General features: G+C 40.4%; 1 protein-coding gene and 1 long non-coding RNA gene across 3 annotated transcripts in view; one reads left to right on the top strand and one right to left on the bottom strand.

Annotated features, from left to right (window-relative positions):
* Positions 1-9,694, top strand: part of ZKSCAN1 (zinc finger with KRAB and SCAN domains 1) — a 15,258-nt gene extending 5,564 nt beyond the window's left edge. The window contains exons 2-6 of one of the 2 annotated variants that reach the window (XM_081296804.1): positions 2,029-2,543; positions 2,860-3,013; positions 4,998-5,089; positions 5,391-5,517; positions 7,758-9,694. In XM_081296804.1, the coding sequence (XP_081152930.1) occupies positions 2,118-2,543; positions 2,860-3,013; positions 4,998-5,089; positions 5,391-5,517; positions 7,758-8,650 (1,692 nt within the window). In that variant the 5' untranslated portion in view covers positions 2,029-2,117 and the 3' untranslated portion in view covers positions 8,651-9,694. The remainder of the gene's footprint in view (positions 1-2,028; positions 2,544-2,859; positions 3,014-4,997; positions 5,090-5,390; positions 5,518-7,757) is intronic. The other variant, XM_081296805.1, reaches the window with a different exon arrangement.
* Positions 7,793-23,899, bottom strand: LOC308650658. Its single transcript, XR_014022375.1, has 4 exons — positions 23,584-23,899; positions 21,936-22,001; positions 16,544-16,852; positions 7,793-7,925 (listed from the first exon to the last, which is right to left on the bottom strand). It is a non-coding gene; the product is annotated as an uncharacterized lncRNA (long non-coding RNA).

Below are 23,899 nucleotides of genomic sequence, written 5' to 3'. Positions count from 1 at the left end.
TGACTGAAACCACAGAAAACAAAATAGCAGATAAGGGGGACCACTGTACATTCCTATCAGTAGAAACTATAAAAATTACGTACATGCACTGTTCTATCATTGTTTTGTATAATAAAAAAAAATGTATGAAATTGTGCTATTAAATTACCCTAAAACAATTTTTGTGTTCTTAATTGTATATGACCCCTTTTCCACCAGAATTGTTAATTATGTTTTAGGCAAGTTGTGTAGTTAAAAATGCTTTTCTAAAAGCTAGGGATGTAGCTTCGTGGCAGAGTGCTCCCTAGCATGCTCAAGACCCTGGGTTTAATGCTTTGCTAGTTTAAAACTTTGTTTAATTTGCTGGGATACAGCAGTTAGATGTTCTGTTTCTAAAACTTCAATTTGGTGCTTAGTTTTTTGTTGTTGTTGTTGTTGTTTTAATGTATTTTTTAGACCTTTATTTTAGTTATTTATATGTGTCGCTGAGGATCCAACCCTATGCTTCATACATACTAGCTAGGCAAGTGCTCTATCACTGAGCTACAGCTCCAGTCCTGGTGCTTAGTTTTGATAGCTATGGAGGTGAAAGAGATGCTTCACAAAGGTTTATAGAGGTGGAAGAATCGCACACATTTGTTCAGGTCAGTAAATCATGAACCACCATCCATACTAAATATTTGTTATTGAAATTCAGAGAGTGCATTTTCATCTTCCATGACCTTTACTCAGTAGTCTGCAAATTAATCAGAAGGTTGGGCTTTATTCATTTTTTCTTTTTTCAAGTCTATAAGATTTTAAACAGGTTAGAAAGTAGTTCCAAGTTTTTAAAGAATGTATATACAAAGATATTTTCAGTATACTTTTGGTATCATTTTTGGCACTTAGAATTACATAATAATAGGAACACTTGTGTATCTATTCCCTTAATTGTTCTTACTGCACTTTTTTTTTAAGCCAGCTGCTTTTTCACTCACTGGTGAGTTTTTGTTTAGATTGATTTTAGTTTTTACAATCTAATCTGACTAACACCTCGCTCTCCATAGAAGCTTCAAGTGTCATTTTTTTTGTGTTTGCATCATGAGTATTTCCTCTTAATTGTAGTCTCTGCAAGAATCTTTAAAGTTGCTGGTCTTTTTTATGAAAGTGAGGTTAAAGGTAGACAGGAGAGGGGCTGGGATTGTGGCTCAGTGGTTGAGTGCTTGTTTCATACATGTAAGGCCCTGTGTTCAATCCTCAGCACCACATTAAAAAATAAATAAAGGTGTCTATCTACATCTTAAAAAAAAAGAGAGAGGATGATTGATGGTTTCGCATAAAAGTAATAGAAATCACTAGATGATATATTAGCAAGTCCTGGGACTTCAATTTTGATTTCCTGTTGACTACACTGGGTATTCACCTGCTACCAAAAAAAATAATTTAAACTGTCTTTAAGACTCGGTTATATCATCTGTCAAATGGTACTAATAATGCTGCTGGGGTTGGTGTGGGGACAAAAGAAGATTGTGCATGTACTGTGCTTAACCTGATACTTGGCACTCTGCTAACTCAGCCCTCTCCAGGGTAAGCACTGTAAATGCAGCATTTCATAACCTGCTGGCCACCTGGAGGGAAGTTGCTCTGATTCCAGGCAAACACCCTAGGGGTGAAGGTTGCCTGTTTTGAGTTTTCTATTCGCAAACCTTTATATCTGGAGTGACAGTGAAGACAGCGTGGCTTTGTGGGGTTGTTGGTTGGTTTTTTCCTTTCCTTTTTTCTTTTTTTTAACTAGGAGTTGAACCCAGGGACACTTTTTACCTCTGAGTTACATTCCAGACCTAATTTTTTTTTTTTTTTTTTTTGAAGCAGAATCTTTTTAAGTTGCTGAGCCTGGCCCTGAACTCAGAATCCTCCTGCCTCAGTCTCCCAAATCCCTGGGATTACAGGCATGTGCCACAGTGTCCAGCCTCAGAGGCATTTTAAGTACCTTCTTGATGTGTAGCCTGGTGTGAAGATTAGTACAGGTCATTTTTATAAAAGTGCTAATAACTTTTTTCAATACTTCAGGAATAGTACAGAAACAAATATAAAGCATCTTCTAGGACAGAAAAGCCAGCACAGACCCGGTTTTCATCACGCCAGTTCCCTGCGCCTGAATGATGACTGCTGAATCAAGGGAAGCGACAGGTCTGTCCCCGCAGGCTGCACAGGAGAAGGATGGGATTGTTATAGTGAAGGTAGAAGAGGAAGATGAAGACGATCACATGTGGGGGCAAGATTCCAATCTGCAGGAGACACCTCCTCCTGACCCAGAGATATTCCGCCAGCGATTCAGGCGGTTTTGTTATCAGAACACTTTTGGGCCTCGAGAAGCTCTAAGTCGACTAAAAGAACTTTGTCATCAGTGGCTGCGACCAGAAATTAACACCAAGGAGCAGATCCTGGAGCTGCTGGTGCTGGAGCAGTTCCTTTCCATTCTGCCTAAGGAGCTTCAAGTATGGCTGCAGGAGTACAGGCCCGATAGTGGAGAGGAGGCTGTAACCCTTCTGGAAGACTTGGAGCTTGATCTGTCAGGACAGCAGGTAAGGTTGGTGTGAGAAGAGCATGGACTTTGGAGCTAGGAGAAAATCACTGATTTAATACTCATATTAAGAGTCTTTGTGGTGATTATTCTTCCTGTTTTCCTGGGCTCTTACAAAGTATTTGGGGACTGGGGGTGTAGGTTTACACCCCCTAGAATACACATGTGTTTGTCATTCATGAGGCTCCAGTTTCAGTCTGTGGCAATCCCCAAAAATATGTGTACTGACCTTCTCTTGCAGCTGCTCACATATTTATGGTCTTTGTTTTAACATTTTAAAAATGATTTACCCACAAGTTCAACCTGATTATCTACAGGTCCCAGGTCAAGTTCATGGGCCTGAGATGCTTGCCAGAGGGATGGTGCCTCTGGATCCAGTTCAGGAGTCCTCAAGCTTTGACCTTCATCATGAGGCTTCCCAGTCCCATTTCAAGCATTCATCTCGGAAGCCCCGACTCTTGCAGTCCCGAGGTAAGAAGCAAGGTTTCATGCAGTGAGAAGCAACTGTTCCAACATGGAATTGCCCTACCCACGTTGTCAAGTGCCTGGGTAAAGAAGCATCCTTTTTATTGTTATGCATAATTGTCGTTGTCACTAAATATTAGGAAAGTATAACTCAGATCAGTGTCAGGAGTTAAATATGGTAAGAGGTAAGTAAACTGCATAATGAACTGGGCGGACATAATATTATTTATTGATTTGTTAGCTTTCCAGATGTCTGGCAGATTTCTATTTTTTTTCATGCAGATTTCTAGTCAAATATTGGGAACAGATGATACACTTCCAGCTAGGTTTTGAAACATTCTTATGTCTTAAATTATCTTTAAAAGGAACATAAATCTTTTTAAAGACTCATTTAAAATGTATAAAGATACCATATGGCATGACTCTTTTGTTATTTCTGAAAATTTCAAACAGAGGAAAACATTTTTTTAGTTGTGCAAATGATAAAAAAAATCAGTTTATTTTAAAAATCTGTTTCATTTTTTTCCTTTGAGGGAAATATATCTTTATCCAAATTTAGAATCAAGCAGGTACGTATGTCAGTAAAATCAATGAAATGCTAAAAGTACATAATTCAAGAAGTTGATCAAGACACATTACTTAACCAGTATGTGTGTTCGTGATGACATCTAGGGTGGAAATATTAGATCATGGAGCTTAAAGGGATGTTCTCTCTCCCATGCATCCTAGAGCACAATCAGCAGACATTCTGGAGAAATCCACACAGACCCATGCACTGATGTTGAAATATACCCTTCCAGGACTTGTGGGGTATCTTTACACTCCATAAGTAGAAGTCATAGAGAGTGACATTAGGAAACTAGAGAAGATATTAGTGGTCAGCCCACTAAATTAGCACTTCAGGTTGCCAGAGAAGCAATTTTAGAGACCCAATGCATAGAGTTGTCACTTAGTAAATCGTTCTTGAAAGACTTGAGACATACATTTATTCTCGGTTTTTCCTTTGTCTGTTCATCTTCCAGTGTTTCCTTACTCTCCAAAGATTTCAGTTCAAGATTCTTGATATTTTTGTGTACTTTGCGTTAGCTCTTGTTATTTTACAATTGGAAATAATTACAGGGTTTAGTAATTCAATTTCAAAATCATTTCTGTAATTAATACCTTTGTGGCTCAGTACCATCATCTGTCTACCAGTAACATTTCAGTAGTACTTGGCAAGGGGAGGAAAGAGGAAGCTTAATATTACTTTTATCATTTAAATTTTTTTCTGATTTTTATACATTGCAGCCATTGTGATCATATGATGTGTTATGGATGTCTTTTATTATGTATGTCATCTCATACCTCATACATTCATAAATGTCTCATCAACATTTGAACCATGTATATATTTTATTTAAAAACTTTATTATAACCAAGTGTGAGAAAAGTAGAGGGACAAACATAGCAAAACTTACCTAGAGGTAAGAAGACTCCTGTCTTACCTTTTTTTCTAGATATTAGTATGTCAGATTTTTAAAGCTAGGTTGCATTTTTTTACAAACGTAAGCACAAATGGGATTCTAATATCCTGGTACTATTCCTTAGGCTAGAGGAAAGTGTAAGTCAGATTTGAAACATGATTTGAATGTTACCCATTCTGTAGCTGAGACTAGAGTCCTCCCTAGGTTCCAGACCTGGTTCCCCCATTCCTGAGTGACATTAGAAAAGTTATTCACCTTCTCCGGGCCTCAGTTCCCCCCTTTTTAAAGTGGAAGGTTTGGACCAGGTGATTTTAAGACACTTTTATGACTCCTGTGACTTGCTTAAGAGTAGAGGTCTCAGGAAAACTCAGGTCCTGCTTTCTTTCATTTATGTTCTCTGGAGCTCTCTACTCAGTAGTTAAACACGGAACAGTGAACTTGCTGGTGCAGAAGTGAGAGCGCCTCAGGCCATCAAGGGAGGCTCTGAGCAGAGCTGATTCACTCACAGCTCCTTTCTCCTCCCTCAGCTCTCCCTGCCACTCACGTTCCTGCCCCTCATCACGAGGGGAGTCCCAGAGACCAGGCGATGGCATCTGCACTATTGACAGCAGATTCCCAGGTGAGCTATGGGCCCCTCTGCCCTATTGAGTCCCTATAACTGCCTTCTCCTCCTGGAGCTCCTCTTACAGTCTCCGCCAGGCAGTCATTCTTGATGCCCTACCACAGAGAAGCCCCACTATCCCTCTTTGTTAGTTCTTGCTGCTGCAAACCCCCCTCAAGCCCACAAAGTTCTGGTCACATGTTCTTCACCAGTGTCCTGTAGAGATGCCATCAACTCTGTCCCTGACTCTAGGTGTGGGCAATGGGACTGTCCCTGAGATTTGGGAGAACTGAGTGTGGGGAATCTCCTGTTATTTCAGGCAATGGTGAAGATCGAGGACATGGCCGTGTCCCTCATCCTGGAGGAATGGGGATGTCAGAACCTGGCTCGGAGGAATCTCAATAGGGACAGCAGGCAGGAGAATTATGGGAACGTGTTTTCCCAGGGTAAGACTGATGCAGGATTGTTATCTGATAAGATTGTTTTGCTTCTCTGTTAGTTGTGGGAACTCTCTGATATATTCAGTTGAGTGTTGATAAGGATTTTTAAGGCTACTGACAATCTTTCTTCAGAACAGGCAGGGAGAACCTTTGTGCTTAGTGAACTCCAAAAGCATAGTACTGTGACTCCCTGATTCCCAGTGTATTTTTGCTCTTTGAAATCAGAAATCAACTCTTGTGCTCTGAGCCTCATCTCTTCAACCACTCATTTACTTGAGAGAATTTCGGTTCCCTTCCCCAAGGGCCACACTTTAGGTTTCTCTGTCAAGGGAATATCTTTTTCCTGGTGGAGATGGCCAAGTAACTGATTATCAGTCTAATCCCAGCCCCTTGTCCTGGCACGCTGTACCTGAACCTTCCAGGCACCCTTCTATGGGCTTCTGTCTTCTTCCATTCTGTGAGAGCATTGCTTGGAGACAACTTTACATTATCCCACTAACTTGCACCTGAAGCTCTCTCAGGATCAGGTTCCCAGTTTTCCAAAACAAATTGTGGTCTTCCACAAAGAGCTCTTGAGTAATAGTGTGTAGTGAATAAAGAAGTGCAACGGGCATCAGACAGATAAGACAAGGTGATCCAGCTGCCAATCATTCATGTGGTCTCTGCTAGATCTTAACCCCTAGGAGTTAGTGCCACCAAGGAACCCTTAGATATGTACAGTAATAGGGAAGTTCACAGCAAGACTTTATCTTGGGAGGACAGGAATATTGAGCAAAGGGCGAACATAGAGTATCACTAAAAAAACTCAGGTTTTATTTAAAACCATAGATATAGCTGGGCTTTGTAGTTTCTCGGTACTTGCTCTTTGTTCTAGATGAAAATTAAGCCAAAGACTTGATCTGTTTTATTAGCTGTTACTTGCTCTGATAACTTGAAAAAAAAAACTTGTAGTAACATTCTGGGAACTGGCCAGACAGTGAATGATGTTGATTTGGAAGTCAAAATGTATACCAATTTCCTCTTCATTGTAATTAGTTCTGTATTTATGGTAGTTTCATCACTAAAGTCAGAAGCTGAATATTATTTAGCTCCCCCATCATTGCCTTCATGGGCCTGTTGTGATACATAGACCCTTAAAGCCAAATAAATAAAGAATAGAGATATTTGGGTTTTCCCAGACAAATGTAAACATAAAATTGTGTATGTCTGTTATATAATTTGTAGTCTTCACTTTTTAAAAGCAACATGACAAGGCCGGGGTTGTAGAGTACTTTGCCTAGCATATGTGAGACACTGAGTTTGATCCTCAGCACCACATAAAAATAAATGAAGAAAGCAAAGGATCTATAGCTTAAAAATATATTTAGAGCAAACTAAAAGCAACATGACACAAACAGTATAGCAATGTACAATAAAAATTAAACTTTAGTGTTTTAATACACTTAATTACTAAAATGAAGGGGTTAGCTCTACATTTGAAAATTATTGTATCTTTGTGGGCTGTGCAGAATTATTTTCAGTTTCTTTTCAATTATTCTCAGTTGTCAGTTGGTGAAGGTTTTTAATTCTGTTACTAGCAAGTGCCCCCACCACTCTTCATTCCATCTCCATCACTTGAGCACAGCTAGTTCTGTGCTGCTCCCCTGGTGGAAGGAGACTGTTCACTGTGTGTGAAGAGCCCTGCGACCTGCCAGCTTCTGAGTTGTGCCTGTTAACCACCACCTTTTTGAGAAAATGCCAACAGAACTGGAGGAGTATTTGCTTTTCCTTCTTTCACTATATTCCTTTCTGCTAATATTTTCTAGAAAGACCTGTATATTCTCATTTTTAAAAAACTTACAAATATTTGCTGTAAATGGAACATGAGTTTTTCAATATGTATTCCTTTAAATTAATTATCCAGGAATCAAATAGTAGAATTATGACCTCCAAATTCCTTTAATTCCTTACCTCACCCTTAACTGGTTGCTCTTCCCTCTGCCCCTTCCCCACTGTGCCTGTTTATTTCATGTTCTCTCTGCATGTACCCTTTTATTTTCTCTTCTTTCCACTCTGCTTGCCCTCTCATTTTCTAACTCTACTCCACATTGTCCCGATTTTTTCCTTATTTTTTTTCTTTTTATCCTTGATTAATACTGTGAAGTCGTTTTGCAGGCATAGAAGCTTCTTGGAAAATAATGTCACTTGATTTATCTTTGTAGTCAAAAGGAAAAGGTGCTATTTGTATTTTCTATTTATTGTGCCAGGTTGTGAAACCAGAAATGAGAACGAGGAGTCGACCTCAAAAGCTGAAGTCACAGAAGACTCAGCATCACATGGGGAGAAAGCAGGAAGATTTCAGAAAGAGTTTGGAGAGAAACGTGAACATCAGGGCAGAGTAGTAGAAAGGCAGCAGAGAAACCCTGAGGAGAAAACTGGAAAAGAGAAGAGAGAGTCAGGTCCAACTACAGCCAGGGAAAAAAAACCTACCACAGGGGAGAGAGGTCCGAGGGAGAAGGGAAAAGGGCTGGGAAGAAGCTTCAGTCTGAGTTCAAACTTTAATACCCCTGAAGAGGTTCCAACAGGAGCAAAGTCTCACAGATGTGATGAATGTGGTAAATGCTTCACAAGAAGTTCAAGCCTTATCCGCCATAAAATCATCCACACTGGAGAGAAGCCTTATGAATGTAGTGAGTGTGGGAAAGCTTTCAGTCTCAACTCAAACCTTGTCCTGCATCAGCGAATCCACACAGGAGAGAAGCCTCATGAATGTAACGAGTGCGGCAAGGCCTTCAGTCACAGCTCGAATCTCATTCTGCACCAGCGCATCCACTCTGGAGAGAAGCCCTATGAATGTAACGAGTGTGGGAAGGCCTTCAGCCAGAGCTCAGACCTCACCAAGCACCAGAGGATCCACACAGGGGAGAAACCCTATGAATGTAGTGAGTGTGGGAAAGCTTTCAACCGAAACTCGTACCTTATTTTGCATCGGAGAATCCACACCCGAGAAAAGCCCTACAAGTGTACCAAGTGTGGCAAGGCCTTCACCCGGAGCTCAACCCTCACTCTGCATCACAGAATCCATGCCAGAGAGCGAGCCTTGGAGTATAGCCCAGCCTCCCTGGATGCATTTGGAGCATTTCTCAAAAGTTGTGTTTAAAGCAAGAATTTGTCATCAAGCCATTTCCCCCTTTTGTTTCTAAAATTATTTCAGAAATGTGTGCCCATTGAGGGGGAAAAAAAACAGCCTCAACAGATTTTTTTTTTTTTTTTTTAATTATGATTAAGGATCCTTAGAGGTACATCAGCAGTGTTCTGCCTTTGTGTTGTCTGTGGGCAGGTAATTCTTCCACACAGCCCTGCAGGGAAAACTGGTCAGATGGGTAATCCATACAATATTTCCACATAAGATAAAAGCACACACGCAGGAAAATGTCAAGCTTTTCAGTAATGAGGATACCTTTAAGGAGCTCTTTGAATCGCAGCAACCACAGCATAAATTGAAAGAACAAGATTGGCTCTGTGAATGTGCTTCTGAAGTTAGGAAGCCACTTGCTGCAAACAAGCCCTACCTGGCCAATATCTTGCTTATTTCTCAAAAAAGAGAGAGTTAAAACAAAAACTATATGGGGACATGCTGCTGCTCAAGCTAGTTATATATCCCATAAGTTATATAGCTGATCACTGGTAGCCTACCAAAGCTATAGAAATCTAGGACTGTGCTGATCAGTATCAAACCAAAGATTTCTATCTCTTCCTGAAAGAGAGGGTACGTGCACCAGTCTACAGTTCCAAAGGACTGCAACAAATGTAGATGGTTCTATCCTCATCACTGAGATCAGTTCTCCTGAAACAGCAACAACAATTCAAAACACTTCTCTCCCTTCTTGAAGTCCCTAAAGCACTCTAGCACTCCTAAATGCATTTCTCCACAAGTTAGCACTTGATCATATACTGACTTTTAATCCTTCATTGTTTCATATATGGAAGTTTTTATTCATCCCCCAAAAGAGATGCTTTGGTTGTCAAGGGATATAGTTATGTTCCTGACAGCCCGGCACTGTACCTAGTGCTGAACCCATAAAGAGGCACTCCTTATATCCTATATCTGACTTCTAACAGGACTTTCATATTTATGATAAAGCCCTGTGAATCATGAGTACCTGAAATACGGTAGCCTGGCCCAACTTTGAAAGAGGACCTTCACAGCCACACGACATGCTAAGCCCTGTAGGGCCAATGCTATTTTTGTCCTAAACATAAACGAAGGCACTGATTAGCTGCCTGCATAGACTCTTTCTAAACATGGATTGGTGAATAAATACTACGGAATGTCAGAAATTTACTACATTGATACCATCTTAAGGAAAATGTGAACACTGACTAAGGTCATTTTTTGACATCTTTCCATGGCAAAGATCTTAGCCAGAATTCTCTTCAGTCGGCTGCTGAACAATATGATGATTTGGGCACTTTCTGAATTGTTTGTAACTTAAGATATTATAGTTCAGAAGATGTGTTTTGTTGCTTTTCAGAAAAAAAAAAAGGGAGCATTTTTTCCACACTTTTCCAGAAACTTTCAAAAAGAACTTACCATCATCAGCAGGCAATTATGAAAGGTAGTTCGTTGCTCTGAGCAGTTCACTGATAGTATATCAGAAATGGTTGATTGTGTCATAGTCATAGTGCACGGTATCTTTTTTTGTTATTCATCACTAAAGACTGAAGTGAGGTTATGGAATTATTATCTCCATTTGTGCAGCTCAAGTCAGGTGGCTCTCTAGAAGCTGCTGATGGAGACTGTTTCACATACACAAGGGACCCAAGTATCAAGGGTTTGGTTAGAGAGGCCTCTGTTCATGAGATGAGAGCTTTCAGATGGCCATGGATAGCCCTGCAGAAAGCTAGAAACCGGCTAAAAACAAATCTGAAGACCATCAGCATGAACACCCTGTAACAGGAAAACCCCACTTCAATTTGAGATGTTCCCTCAAGAAACAATAAAACTAGCATTTATCAGTCATTTGCTGACCAGCAGCAAAAATCCACGAGATAGCATGGTGGAACCAATGAGATGGAGGCATGTATGGGCTCAGCTCCAGACCTCACTAGAATTCTGCACAGCATTCATTCTTGGTCTCTCTTTGGCTTTCTTACTTGGACTAACCGCAGCTTCTCTGTAGCTTCTAAGCAGTTTCTTCAGTGTTGACTGGGGAGACCACGTAAAATAAGTCAACCAGTTACCAGAATATTTCTATCCATCCAGCTAAAAAAAATGATATATTCTAGAAGAGTATATCTAATTCACTTTCTGTAGAGAAATGAAAGTAGAAATTCATCAAGAATTTTCTTCAAAGAATGAGCCACAGTGGTGGTTGCCTAGAAAATTGCTGGTGCTTTTGAGAGGACTTTTGTCCCCTGAAAGCAACAAAATGAAGTGCACAATTCCAGGCATCCATTCCAAACTCTCTGCCTTTGTTCTTAAGAGGGAAAGGACTTTGGTCAGTTTCACTTTGGCTTCGCCCCCATTTCCCCCACTACATGCTGACAAAATTCAGCTGTCATTTTGGGATTTTGTTTATAAGTGAAATTTAAATATGACCTGTGCCCCTTCATTTGGCTCCCATTTTATTGGGATGTTCTGCTGGCTGTTGGATAGCTACTGGGGTTGCTTCAGATCTTTGGCAGATGCACTCTTAGAGGCAGCAAATTGAATGTTTGTTTCCTGAGAACAGGCTACAACTAGTTATTAAAACCATTTGCATTGCATTCATTTATCAGATGCTCAGTGCAGAGGTGTCATTGGGCCATGGTCAAAAACTCTGGCAACATCTAATTAGTGCTCAGGATAGACATTCAAAAGTTCTTTACTGGGTGAAGTCTGTTAACAGTTGGTACACTATAGCTGACCATCAATCAGCATGCTAGTTGACCTAATGGGACTTTTTTGAAGTTTTTAAAGATACACCTTAACCTTGCCAGGAAGAGAAGTAAAATTATTCAGGTTGTGGGTATTTGTTTCTACTCCAGCCTGACAAGCAAGGCTAAACTTGAGAATATAGATATGTGAGACCTTTTGGTATTTAAGGCACTTAATTAAAATTAAAGTCATAAAGGTAAAACTATTAAATGTGTGGAGAGAGTGACATGTTTGATATGTAGGACGATTCACATATATGTCAGAGAATTTATTCCAGAGAGGAACCTCTTGAATGTGATAAGTATGGCAAAGCCTTTAATCACATCTCAGCCCTTAGCTCAGAAAGCTTACACTGTAAATAAACTTAATAACATTATATGTGAGGAAAATGTTCATGTATAGCACTCATTGCTTTGGACAGAAAATGAATTCCCTCGGTATGTTCTAGTCATGCGATAAATTACAAAACACGGCAGAAGGAGCTCGGTCTTAACTCCACAGGATCCACAGAAGAAAACAATGTGGGGAAATGCTAAAGAAATAGCAAAATGTACAACTTTAAAATTTGTTAATGTTGGGTACTTCTATACATTTAGTATGGCCATAATGTCACTGTGTTTTGTACCTGGACCCCTATTATTTTGTACATTCCCTTGTAAACAGATAATGTATTTTAATTTGACAGAGCACATCACTTCAAAAGAGAGGTTTTGAAGTGAGTAGTGAAGAGATTGATGTGGTAATGGACAAAAAGTCAGTTCACAGAACTGAGAAGTGGGAGGATGAAGGGGAAAAGACCTTCATTGTTTGGTGCTTATTGAATCGAGAGAAGAGATCAGTAAATTCATGAGGAGAGACAGGCTAATAGGGCACTAAAATGAAATGACTCCTCTAAACATCTGCAACTTCTCAAAAGAGTTTTCAAAACTGGGAAGTTGACCTCTGAGCTGCTAGGTCACTACTGCAAGCAGAGGGAGTAGACGGATTTGAGCTTGTTGGGGGAGGAATTGAATCAATGAGTTGAGAGTAAGACATAACTGCAGTGGCCAGTGGGACTGATAATCTGACCAGATTCTGTAAAACCACAATCTTGCCTCCCCGCTAACTTTTAAATCTTTATGCTTAGAAAATTGGGGATGTGAAAACACCAAGATGGGCAGTTTCCTGGGAAATAAGTTGGCACTGCAGGAGGGTTGTCTGATGAGTCTCAAGAAGCATTTTGCAAGATTCCCTTGGGCTGTGCTCCTGTGCACCTTCCTTGTCCCCACGCTTCCCTGGTTTGACTGTTAGGAGAGAGGGTTTGTGAAGATTCATAGTTGTAAACATTGTTCTGTTTTGTTTTTTGATCTAGAGTTAGTCACCTTCCAGGTAGGCATGCTGGTCCATTTATCCAAAGCCAACTAAACCAGTCCATCCTGACATCCTCATGAAATACTGTGTGAATTAGAGTAAAAGTATTGAAATACAGCCCAACAGTGACAGCAATACCTGCCCCAGGAGCCCTATTTTTGTGCATCCCACTCTGAGTAACTTCTCAGAAATATTTGAGGGTGCTGGGGTTTCCCATTGGGGAAACTAAATCACTGCAGATTAAGTGAAACAGACTCAGAAAAGCAAATTAATTGGTATAAATAAGTTGTTCTATCATAGAAATTAGGGTAGATGTTCATTTCAACTACTTCTGGAGAATTTAATATAAAGCATTATTGTTTGAAAAGTTTTCCTAACGTAGATTTAGTTTTCATTTTTAAAATGGACACTCTACCTTTAAAAGCTGTTACTTATTTTGCTATTCAGATTAATTTTTTATTATATCCAAAAATGAATTTGTTTTACTTTTCAAAGCTTTGTAAAACAAACTTGAAATTAAAGGGAGGTAAGCCATCTCCTGTTCTGCAGGTCAAAAGTTTGGGAAATAGTTTGGCATCCCATAATATAAGATGTATTAACATGAGAACTTGGCTTCATACTGTCTGGTTCTCTTTACTAGAGGACACCACCAACCCCCTGCTTTTCTTTGTTATCCTAAACGGTAGAAGAAAGTAGTCATTAGGTAATCTCTAAACCATGGTTTGCTGTGATTTTAATAGTTCTTAATCGTGGAGATGCTCACACCTCCCATTTACTAAAAGAATCATGATTCACTTCAGCTTACATAGTAATCGGCAAAGTTAATTGGTTTTTGAATTAAATTTTCTCCCCTCAACAAGCATTCAGTAAGCAGTGAGGCCATTTGCTTGGTGATGCAATGAGGTCTGTGTGGTTGAAAGAGGCAGCGCTGGGCTGGGGCTGGGGCTCAGTGGTAGAGCGCTTGCCTAGCATGTGTGAGGCACTCAGCACCGCATATAAATAAATGAATAAAATGTCTATCAACAACTAAATATATATATGAAAAAAAAAAAAGCGGTGCTGACACTTGGATTTCATTCCAGTTTCAGATTTGGCTTTTAAGTTCCTTTGGTCCAGGGAAGGAACCAGGCATCTGTAGTCACTCTCAATATTGTGCAGTCTCCTGACAAGGTTGGGTATGTTAGCAAAGAGAATTATACCAGCTGGAAAAGGGAGAGAAAAACCTGGGAATGTGCTGGGCTTCCTGCTCCCTTACCTTTCTCCTTGCCTCACCTGGGTAACAGCATTCAGCTGCTGCTTGAAGTTTCTAGTCTGCCCTAGCAAGGATAAAGCATGTTAGATGTAGAGGTGCTTCTGCTGGTAGCAGGGGTATTATTTGAAAAGATATATGGGGGTGGGGGGGGGCGGGAGGAAGCAGGTTGTGATTATGCAGGAAAATCCTAAAAAGTGTATGAGTGTAGGGGTAAGGGGTGGGTTGTGCAAGCAAGATCGTAATTATTTTAAAATAAGCATATGTATTTTTATTAACTTTTGGTTAAATATAGATTATTACAACCAGGTCAACATAAGGCTAAATCTATATATAGAGCTAACTCAGGCATTGTCTTATTTGTAGACTAGATAAAACAACCTGTCCTGTCCTGTCCTGTCAGTTCCCAGCTTCTTTTAGAATAAATTTAGACCAAAAGAAGAAACTTGTCTTTGTATACCCACAGAATTAAGTTATTGCTGTTCAAAACTGGGTTTTTCATTTTAACAGTCTCTGAAGAGTCCAGGTGCTTAGTAGATGTCCAATAAATGATTTTAAAATTGAATTTGTTTGCTTACAATCCTCATTAACATTTCCAGAAAGGCTTCTTTCACTAAATAATGACATCTTAGAGGAAAGTGGTTTGTTTAAGAACTAGGGAATTCCTTCACTAAAATAGTTTGAAACCTTGATTGAGGTATAAAATTTCAATCATAAGAGAAATGGCAGCAAAAATTCATAGTGGTCCATTTTAGGAGGCCAGTGGTATCTGATAAATGTTAGAGTAGTGAAGTTGGGAAAGGAAATTGTGGGGATTTGTAATATTCTCTTTGTTGTTTCTCTTCTGGGTCATGGTAAAAACAATAAATTATCATCTCTAGGTGGCAATACTTGTGTTTGGTTTTTCAGATCCACTTAGTCATAACTGCACAAATTTGCCAGGTGTAGTGGCACACACCTGTAATCCCAAGGGTAAGGGAGGCTGAGGCAGGATCAGGAGTTCAAAGCCTGCCTCAGCATCTTAGCAAGGCCCTAGGCAACTCTGCAAGAACCCATCTCTAAATAAAATACAAAAAGGGCCAGGATGTGGTTAAGTGCCCCTGGATTCAATCCCTGGTACCAATAATAATAATTGTACAAATTTGGAATAAAGAAAAAAGTAAAACTTGAAAGTTAAACACTGGAACTGCAACCCACAAAACTCAATTTTAGTTTTTTACATTGTCTATTTAAACAATTCACCAGATTTAGTGATTTACTTCACCTGAGTAGAGGTGAAGCCACTCTGGTTCTGTCTGTCTCAGGCTCCTTAAGATTAGAGTGCTCAGTCCTCCCCTGCTTGCTTCAGAACAATGGTGGAATAAATGGGTCAAGGGAACTTCACCCTGTCTTGTCCCATCCTTGAGCAGAGGGCTCCAGAAAACAGAGTCCGAGATAAGGGCTGGTATGCGGATGACTTAATTTAAGAAATAATTCCAGAGAACAAGAAGGTACTGGGAAGAAATCCAATACATATTGAGTTTGGTCATGGGGATAAGTGAGGCCCAATATCCCCATGACAAGATTGCCTACTCTGGGAACTGCAAGAGGGAGCATTTATTCAAAAGTTGCTCCATGGAGTGACAACTTCCTACTCCAGGTTTGCACACCACAGAGGCCAGGGAGCAAGTGCTGCTGGGTGCACCTGCAAAAACTGTTCACTCCAATGGCCTGGGTGAAAAGTGAGCTGGGGAGATGCAGGGCAGGATCCACAGTGTCCAAAGCATAATCTGTGAACTGCTTCTCCTCACAAGACTGCTGACACCAAATTGAGGGTTTCCCCACACCACTTATCTCAGCAACACCAAATGTCCTATAAGCAAGCAAATGAACAGCCAGAAGGCCTGGTCTAAGGTGGGCTTGGGGAGGTGCATGAAGCTTCCATACCTTCTCTGGGCAGGTCACCCTCCCAGCACTTCACTATTACCCAAGAAGCTTCACAAGCCTGGGGATTGGGAAGTTTATGGAGTTTTCATTATGTAGGCATGAATGGTTACATCTTTAATCATTGGTGATAACACACTCTAGCCCCTCTGTTCCCAGCAATCAGGGAGTCTGATCAGGGGCTTCAACCCTCTAACCATTCTCTGGTCTCTCCAGCAATCAACACCTATGCTGAAGCTATCTAGAGGACCCCAGTCACCAGTCATCTCATCAACATATAAGTAACACATCTCGGGGCAGGGCATGGTGACACACACCTGTAATCCCAACAACTCAACTCAGGAGGCTGAGGCAAAGAGGATTGCAAATTCAAAGCCAGCTTCAGCAATTTAGCAAGGCCCTAAGCAACTTAGTGAGACCCTGTCTCAAAAAATAAAATGGACTGGGATGTGGCTCAGTGGTTAAGTGCCTCTGGGTTCAATCCTCAGTATAAAAAACAATAACCACCACCACTCTGGAGAGGCCAAAGGTTTTAGGAGCTGTGTGCCAGGAACTAGGAACAAAGACCAAGTTGTGGTTTTTTTGTTTTTGTTTTTATCATAATATCATACCTTCAAAAACTCTGAAAACTGCCTGCCCTTGAGGTAGCAAGATCGTATTGTATTTGTCTTGGCTGGTCCATCTGTGATTCTGTAGGACAGAACCTTCCAAATCTGTTGATGAGGGGCCCCTGTGTGAGAGTCTAGGTTGGGCATGGAAAGGACCAGAGGCTCACACTGTCCCCACGGCACCCAAGAGCCACTGAATCATAAGGCTCAGGGTTTACCTCCCGAGACCTCTCTTCCTTCACTCCTGTCCTGTGGAGTGCAAAGCCTGGTAGCTTCTTCTGCTTCCTCCATTCCTGGGCCTGGCCCTGAGAACTGCAAGAGGAAAATATGCAGACATGACCTCGTACAATTTTAGGCCACCTTCATTCTTAACCCCTGCCCTTGGTCAATCCTAGTCTCTTGTCAGATTCCCATGTTCCGTGCCCCTCAACAATCTGAGTTTCTCCTGCTCCCTAACCTCACATGCCTCCCACAGCCTTGCCTCACCCCTTTTCAGTGGATGTCCCTCAATATTTTTTCCAAGGACCTCACCTATCCAAATGTGCTTCCTATTTGGTTGGTCTGAACCAGCCAGCCTGCCCTGCTGACTTCGAGGCACATGACCTCCCTCTTCAGTGCCTCCAGGCTCCTCCTCACCTCTGGACACTTACCCTATGTCTGAATAAGCATAAACCTTTGGTTTTAAGGGACAAAAGCAAATTTTTAAAAATTATGGCACATGCCTATAATCCCAGCTGCTTGGGAGGCTGAGGCAGGAGAATCACAAGTTCAAAGTTATCCTAAACAATTTAGACCATCTCAGAACAAAATGAAAAGAGCTGTAAATGTACTCAGTGCTTGCTTAGCAGTTGTGAGGCCCTGGGTTCGATCCCCAGCACCACACAGACACACACATACACACACATTAAAAAATATCTTTGGTCTTTGCTTAATCTTTGTCAAGAGCTGTGCCCTTAACATAGACCACATGTGTTTGTATCTTTCCACAATGTCACAATTTATTGAATCATAATAAATTCACAAGCTATATCACTTTCATTGTCGTTAATTCACCAAATACTCATGGTTCACTTGGTAGCAATGATCAGTTTCTTTTATTCCATTACAATCTTAATAATATCTGTAATACTCAAGTCATACATCACACAATGATAGATGGGTTATAGAAAGTCTAAGATAAGGCCAGACATGGTGGCACACACCTGTAACCCCAGCACCAAAGCAACACAAAACAACAGAAGATTAGAAATAATATCATAGCAAAGTGTTTTGAGGATTTAAAATCCCTTACTATTTGTGAGTGTTGTTTCTTTACCAAGCCACTCTCACACGCATGCTATAATTAATCTTTCTCCAAATATTTTAAAGTTGTAGGAGCAGGCAATAATATGTGCCCATTTTTCAGATCATTAGATTGCATACCCAGATCTTCCAAGTTTCATTGGCAACAGAATTCTGGTTCTAAAGTAGAGGGTTCTGACAGATTCTTTACTTGACCAAACTTTAGTCAGTTTACTAAATCTTTTAGACCCACCTGTGTACTTCTTGTAAAATTCTGTTTCAGCAATAAACCCTGCTAAGTCAGTTTAGCTGTAATCCATCCCCCCATTCTCCATATCTTATCTCCTAGATACCTGATTGAGTTCCTCATCCTCTGCCATGCCCTAGGTGATGTCTGATATCCTGGCATTTGTCCATAATTCTGTTAGGTTGCTTTAGCCAGAATCCTTATTTTTTTTCCTATATTTTATCTTTTTTAGCTACACATGACATTTACAATGATCTTGGCAATTCATACATTTGAATCATTGGGGTATAATTTCTCATTTTTCTAATTGTACAGATTGCAGAATCACAATGGTCATAGAGTCACCTATATACAAACATCTTTCTTACACCTGATGTTTATTCTTAGTAATTTTCCATCCAATTATCCCCGTCCTCTGATCCTATAAATTCCCACTTGCCAATGCTGTATTTGGAGTAAGGCCCAATCTCTGCCTTTTACTGCAAAAATCCCATTTCAGTGGTCCCTATTGGTATCAGTCCCCAAATTAGGTGTTCCTTGCTGTACTCTAACAAGGACTCAATAATTTTTTCTTTTAATATTTTATTTTTTAGTTGTAGCTGGACACAATACCTTTATTTCACTTTTTTTTTTTTTTTTTTAATGTGGTGCTGAGGATGGAACCCAGGGTCTTGCATGTGTGAGGCGAGTGCTCTACGACTGAGCCACAACCCCAGCCCAATTTTTTTAATAGTTGTCTAACTCTAGTTTTATTCTCTTTTCATTTTCTTTGGCAAATGTCTTTGCAGCATTCCAGCATACTGTATCTGTGAACTCTTTCTAGGAAGAAGATAGGGAAGTGTTCAGAGTTGCAATAGAAGGGAAGCTTGCCTGGCTGTGTTCTAAGAAAAATCAAGTTTTGATCACCCCCTACTGGGCAAGCCTGCTGATGGCAGCAAAAATAAATGTGGAAGAAATGAGCGAGGAAAACTGAGAAAAGAACCATTTTAGAGGAAAAACATGACCATGCTGGAAAAGGAGGAAGGGAGTCAGGGACAGCATTGAACACGGGTAGTTTTTCCCCCTTTTGGATTTCTGCTACAAAGGACACAGGAATCTGACTTCTTTTGTCAAGCTACAATAATCTCCCAAGACAACAGAGAATGGAGCAATGTTCAGCAAGTAAAGTGGGACTGTCCAGATGTCATTTAAGGGAGTTCAGGTCCCCAGGCACCACATTTTATGCTCCAGGATTCAGAAGCAGCTTCTAGGCTTAATCATAAAACTCCTACCTCTAGGCGAGTTTTAGGACAAACACATGTGATTATTTTTCAAATATTTTAAAGGGCTAACAAGAACAACTAGAGGTTTTTTTGTTTTGTTTTGTTTTGGGAGGGATACCAGGGATTGAGCCCAGGGGCACTCAGCCACTGAGCCACATCCCCAGACCTATTTTGTATTTTATTTAGGGACAGGGTCTACACTGAGTTGCTTAGCACCTCATTGTTGCTGAGGCTGGCTTTGAACTCGAGACTCTCCTGTCTCAGCCTCCCAAGCCACTGGGACCACCACACCCTGCACAACTAGAGGTATTTTGTGAGATAAAAGGACTAGGATCAGTGAGTTGCAATTATATGGAAGCATATTTATTCTTTCATTTAAAGAACTTTAAGCAATTATACATCTCCAAAAGAAGGAAATTATCTTCTAGAATTGTACCTGGCCACAGAAACAGAAGTCCAGGCCAGCATAGAAGGGATGGGGCAAAAAGAGCTTGGACTGTGGGTACTCACAATGACATTCAGTCTGCATTTATTAGGGCCTTCTCAATCATCATTGCCCGTATCAGTAATTATTTGTTTAGATATCTGCCAAGAATTGTATATTTTTCATTTTAAGTTTTTCATGTCCTATCACAATGCCTGGCATATTATAGGTTCTTAATAATTGTTGAAGGGGACAAATGAGGCAGGACACTGAAGACAGCAGGAAGCAGTTTTATTTGGGTGCAGCCAGGTTCAGAGGGTAAAGCTTTCACTGTAATCAATTAATCCCCCTGAACCCAGAGTTCAGGCAGTTTCAGAACTTTATACCCAGTGTGTAAGGGGTAGGGCTCAGAAGTTCACAGTCTGTAGAAGTTCACACAAAAGCAGCTTTTTCTTTCACTGCTCTGGGCAAGTTTACCCTTCAAGGACAACACCTCAGAAGGGGAGAACTGTTTCTCCCCTTTCTTCCCTCCACCTGCCAGCTGTTTCCATGAAGTCCAATTAGCAACATCTTCTCTTATCTTTGGAATGTAAACATCTCTGTGAAGCTCCAGCTCAAGGCCAGAGGCCTCCTTAAAAGAATGTTTTGTTTTTTTTATCATACTCTGTATTTGCAGACACACTTCCCTTGAAAACCTTTACAAATAATAACAATATATATAATTAAATATTGTAATATATAGTTATATATATTGTAACTATATATATAGTTACAATATATAACTATGTATAGAGCTGTACATGTACAGAATATATGTGTATGTGTGTATATATGTATGTGTGTGTGTGTATATATATATATATACACACACATATTCTATGGAATATATATATATATATATATATATATATATAATATATATATATATATATATTCCACAAATGTTTGTGAAAAATTAGTAAAAGATGTTCAGCACCTAGAGTGCTGATCTCTTTGAGGCCCCTGGCCAAATTTAATTGTAAGATAGAGCAACAGGAAATAGGAAGCTTAAGTACACTGAACTCTTTTGTAGAGATTCTTTTGTTGATAGTCCTAAGATCAATTATGGTGAAGATTTCTGGAGAAGCTTAATTAAGATTTTCTGTGGAGGAGGGGGTGCCACTACATAAACTGATTGGGAATCAAAACCATTCTGAAGAGGAAGTGCATATGACACATCACAGTGAGCCATAAGTCACATCTACTAACTTTTCCTTTGTCTACTCTTTTGGGGTTTTATCTTGTGGTTGTGGTTATATTAATGGAAGGAAACAATGGATCATCCTAAGTTAACTTTTTGTTTTTGGTACTGGAGGTTGAACACAGGGATGCTTTACCACTGAGGTACATCCTCAGTGCTTTTTATTTTTTAGTTTGAGACAGGATCTCACTAAGTTATGGAGGGTCTTGCTGAGTTGCTGAGGCTGGCCTTGAACTTGCAATCTTCCTGCCTCAGCCTCCTAAATGCTGGGATTACAAGAGTGCACCACCACACCTGCTTATATTAACTCATTTTAATACAGTACGATTTAGATGGATAACATTGAAATAATTTTTAATGACTTTTTTAAAAATCTCTTGAGGGCTGGGGAGGTAGTTCAGTAGTAGAGCACTTGCCTAACACACATGATGCCCTGGATTTGATCCCCAGCTCAAAAAAGTTTGAATCTTGCCTAATGTCTTCTCTGATAAGGGGGAAGACTCAAAATGGTGTTGGGAGAGAGAGCAAGGGAAGAAGATTACCTCTAGATAGGGAATAGGGGTGGGAGGGAAGGGAGGGAGAAGGAGAATAGCATGGATGGTGAAAGGAGACCCTCATCATTATACAAAATACATGTATAAAGATGTGAATTTGGTGTCAACATACCTTATATATAATCACAGATATGATAAATTATTGTATAATTAAGAATTGTAATGCAAAAATAAATAAATGTTTGAATCTTGACTCTCCCACCAATTAGTTGTATGATATTGGAAAAGGTACTTTTCTGGGTCCAAGTTTTCTGATCTTTAAAATGGAAAATTTTAATATTTCACAGGGGTAAGTGTTCTCAAGATTATAATATTTCATGGTATTAATATTTCATAAAGTAATGGAGATAAATGTGTGTGTAGTCCATTGTTTCCAAAGATGCTTACATTATCACTCTTGCAGCATGACCAAGAGATAATCCACTTTTCTTCCCCTTGATTCTGGGCAAGTAACTGTTATAAAAACAAAAAAAAAAAAAATGGTAGAAATCATGCTATATAACTCCCACTGAAATTAAGGCATCTACAAGTCCTACCCTCTTAAAATGCTCCTTTTGGGGAATCTAGTCATCAAGCCACAAAAAGACCCAAGCAGTGAAGTGGAGGGACCAAGCCCCCAGGCCAATATCCCCAGCTGAGTTTCCAGTCTCTGGCCCAGCACCAATTGGCAGCCATCGCTGCTCAAGTGATACCATGGAAAGCAGAACAGGCCAGCCAATCTGTATCTTTGTGAGGTGATGTGGAAAAAAATTAAAACAATCATTGTGTTAAGGTATTAAATTTTAGGGTAATCTTTTATGCAGCAAGAAAGAATTAACAAAATGCCTAACAGTACCTGGCCCATGGTAAGGACTCAAAGGGGGTGTATGGAGGGAATGGCAGTGGTAAATAAGTATTATGAAAAAGTTGGAGAAGGGAAAAAGTTAATATGATCTGGGCAAACGATAGAAAAAAGATGTTGAAGTTTATCTAGCCCAACAATTCACTGTGTAAAACCTCCATACCCATCACCTAAGTGCTCTCCCATTCTTCAGAATGGCACAGGATGTTGGAGGACACGTCTTCACTTTCCAACAACCCTAAAAGAATGTTTTTCCTTTTATTGAATACTTCCATTATTTCTATTCATTGGTCTCATCCTACCTTCTGGGATCTCATAAAACAAACTGTATTTCCAAATGACAGCACTTCACCAGTACTTGAAAACTAATATTGCTTTATAACTATGCTATATAACTCCCACAGCTGAAACTAAGGCAACCTGAAGGCATTCCCCACTTTGTTTTCTATGACAAGGAATAAAGACAAATTCTTCAAGTTCTCTTAGGATGAATGCATGGTGTTCAGGCCTCACATCTTTAGATTTGCTAATGTAATCTTTGGATGACCACTAGCTTGTAAACACTCCCCTTAGGATATGGCACCTAAGACAGGCCAGTCTCAGACATCTGACCAATGCTGAAAGATTGGCTTTATTTCAAAAATTCTAAGGAAATGATAATTATGTCAGAGGTTTACTGCAAAATAATTTGGTAAGGAGTGGGAAGTCCATGACGGAATGAAGAAAATGAGACTAATTTTGACTATTATGTCATTTTTTAAAATATTTTTATGCTTTTGAAAATAATTTTTTTAAAATGATACTAGAAAACATCGAGGGGAAATATCTAAATTTATGATATATATGGACAGGGAATTTCGTGCTCAGGCATGCATTCATGTTCCTGTCCCTCAACATATGTGACTTTTGCAACACCAGACAAAAGCAATCTCTCTAAGGGATGCTGGGTGGGGGGGACTGAGGTCGAAAACAGCATCTTCAGTCTGGGAACCTGCAGCTGCACAAGATCATAGGGGAAAAGACAAGCAAAGACCTCCTTATCAAGTCCTGCAACACCCAGAGAAGCGCAGCCCCTATGATTTATTTCTGCAGGGGAAGGTTAGGACCCGCAAATGCACACGGCCACTTCGGACTGACACCATGACCCGCATCTGCAAGTGATATCTGTACCTCCCGCTTCACGGGCCCAGGTACCTAAACGTGGTGATGGGCCTGAGGCAACACAAGAGAACCCGGCGCTGCAGTCCGCGAGGGGCCCTAGGTCACCGCGCTCAGCTGGTATTGCCCCCCAACCCTCGTCCCAGGGCGTCGGGAGCTATGCTGGAAACCCGACGAAGCGATCGCCTAGTCGGTCCGTCCGGGTAGAAACGGGCAGAAAGCTGTCTGACTCCTGAAGGCCTTAATCTCCTTTAAGGGCGATTCCGCTTCTCCAAACGTTCCTGAACCAGGGCATCAAGAAGTTTCCCGAATTCCTAGAGGGGCCACGCGGCCCCGCAACAACTCCCGCGGG

The sequence above is a fragment of the Spermophilus citellus genome (genome assembly GCF_964194105.1).
Source record: "Spermophilus citellus genome assembly, chromosome: 6".
Classification (NCBI taxonomy): Eukaryota; Metazoa; Chordata; class Mammalia; order Rodentia; family Sciuridae; genus Spermophilus; species Spermophilus citellus.
The sequence above is the reverse complement of the archived record's forward strand: the minus strand, read 5'-3'. Positions and strand labels throughout refer to the sequence as shown.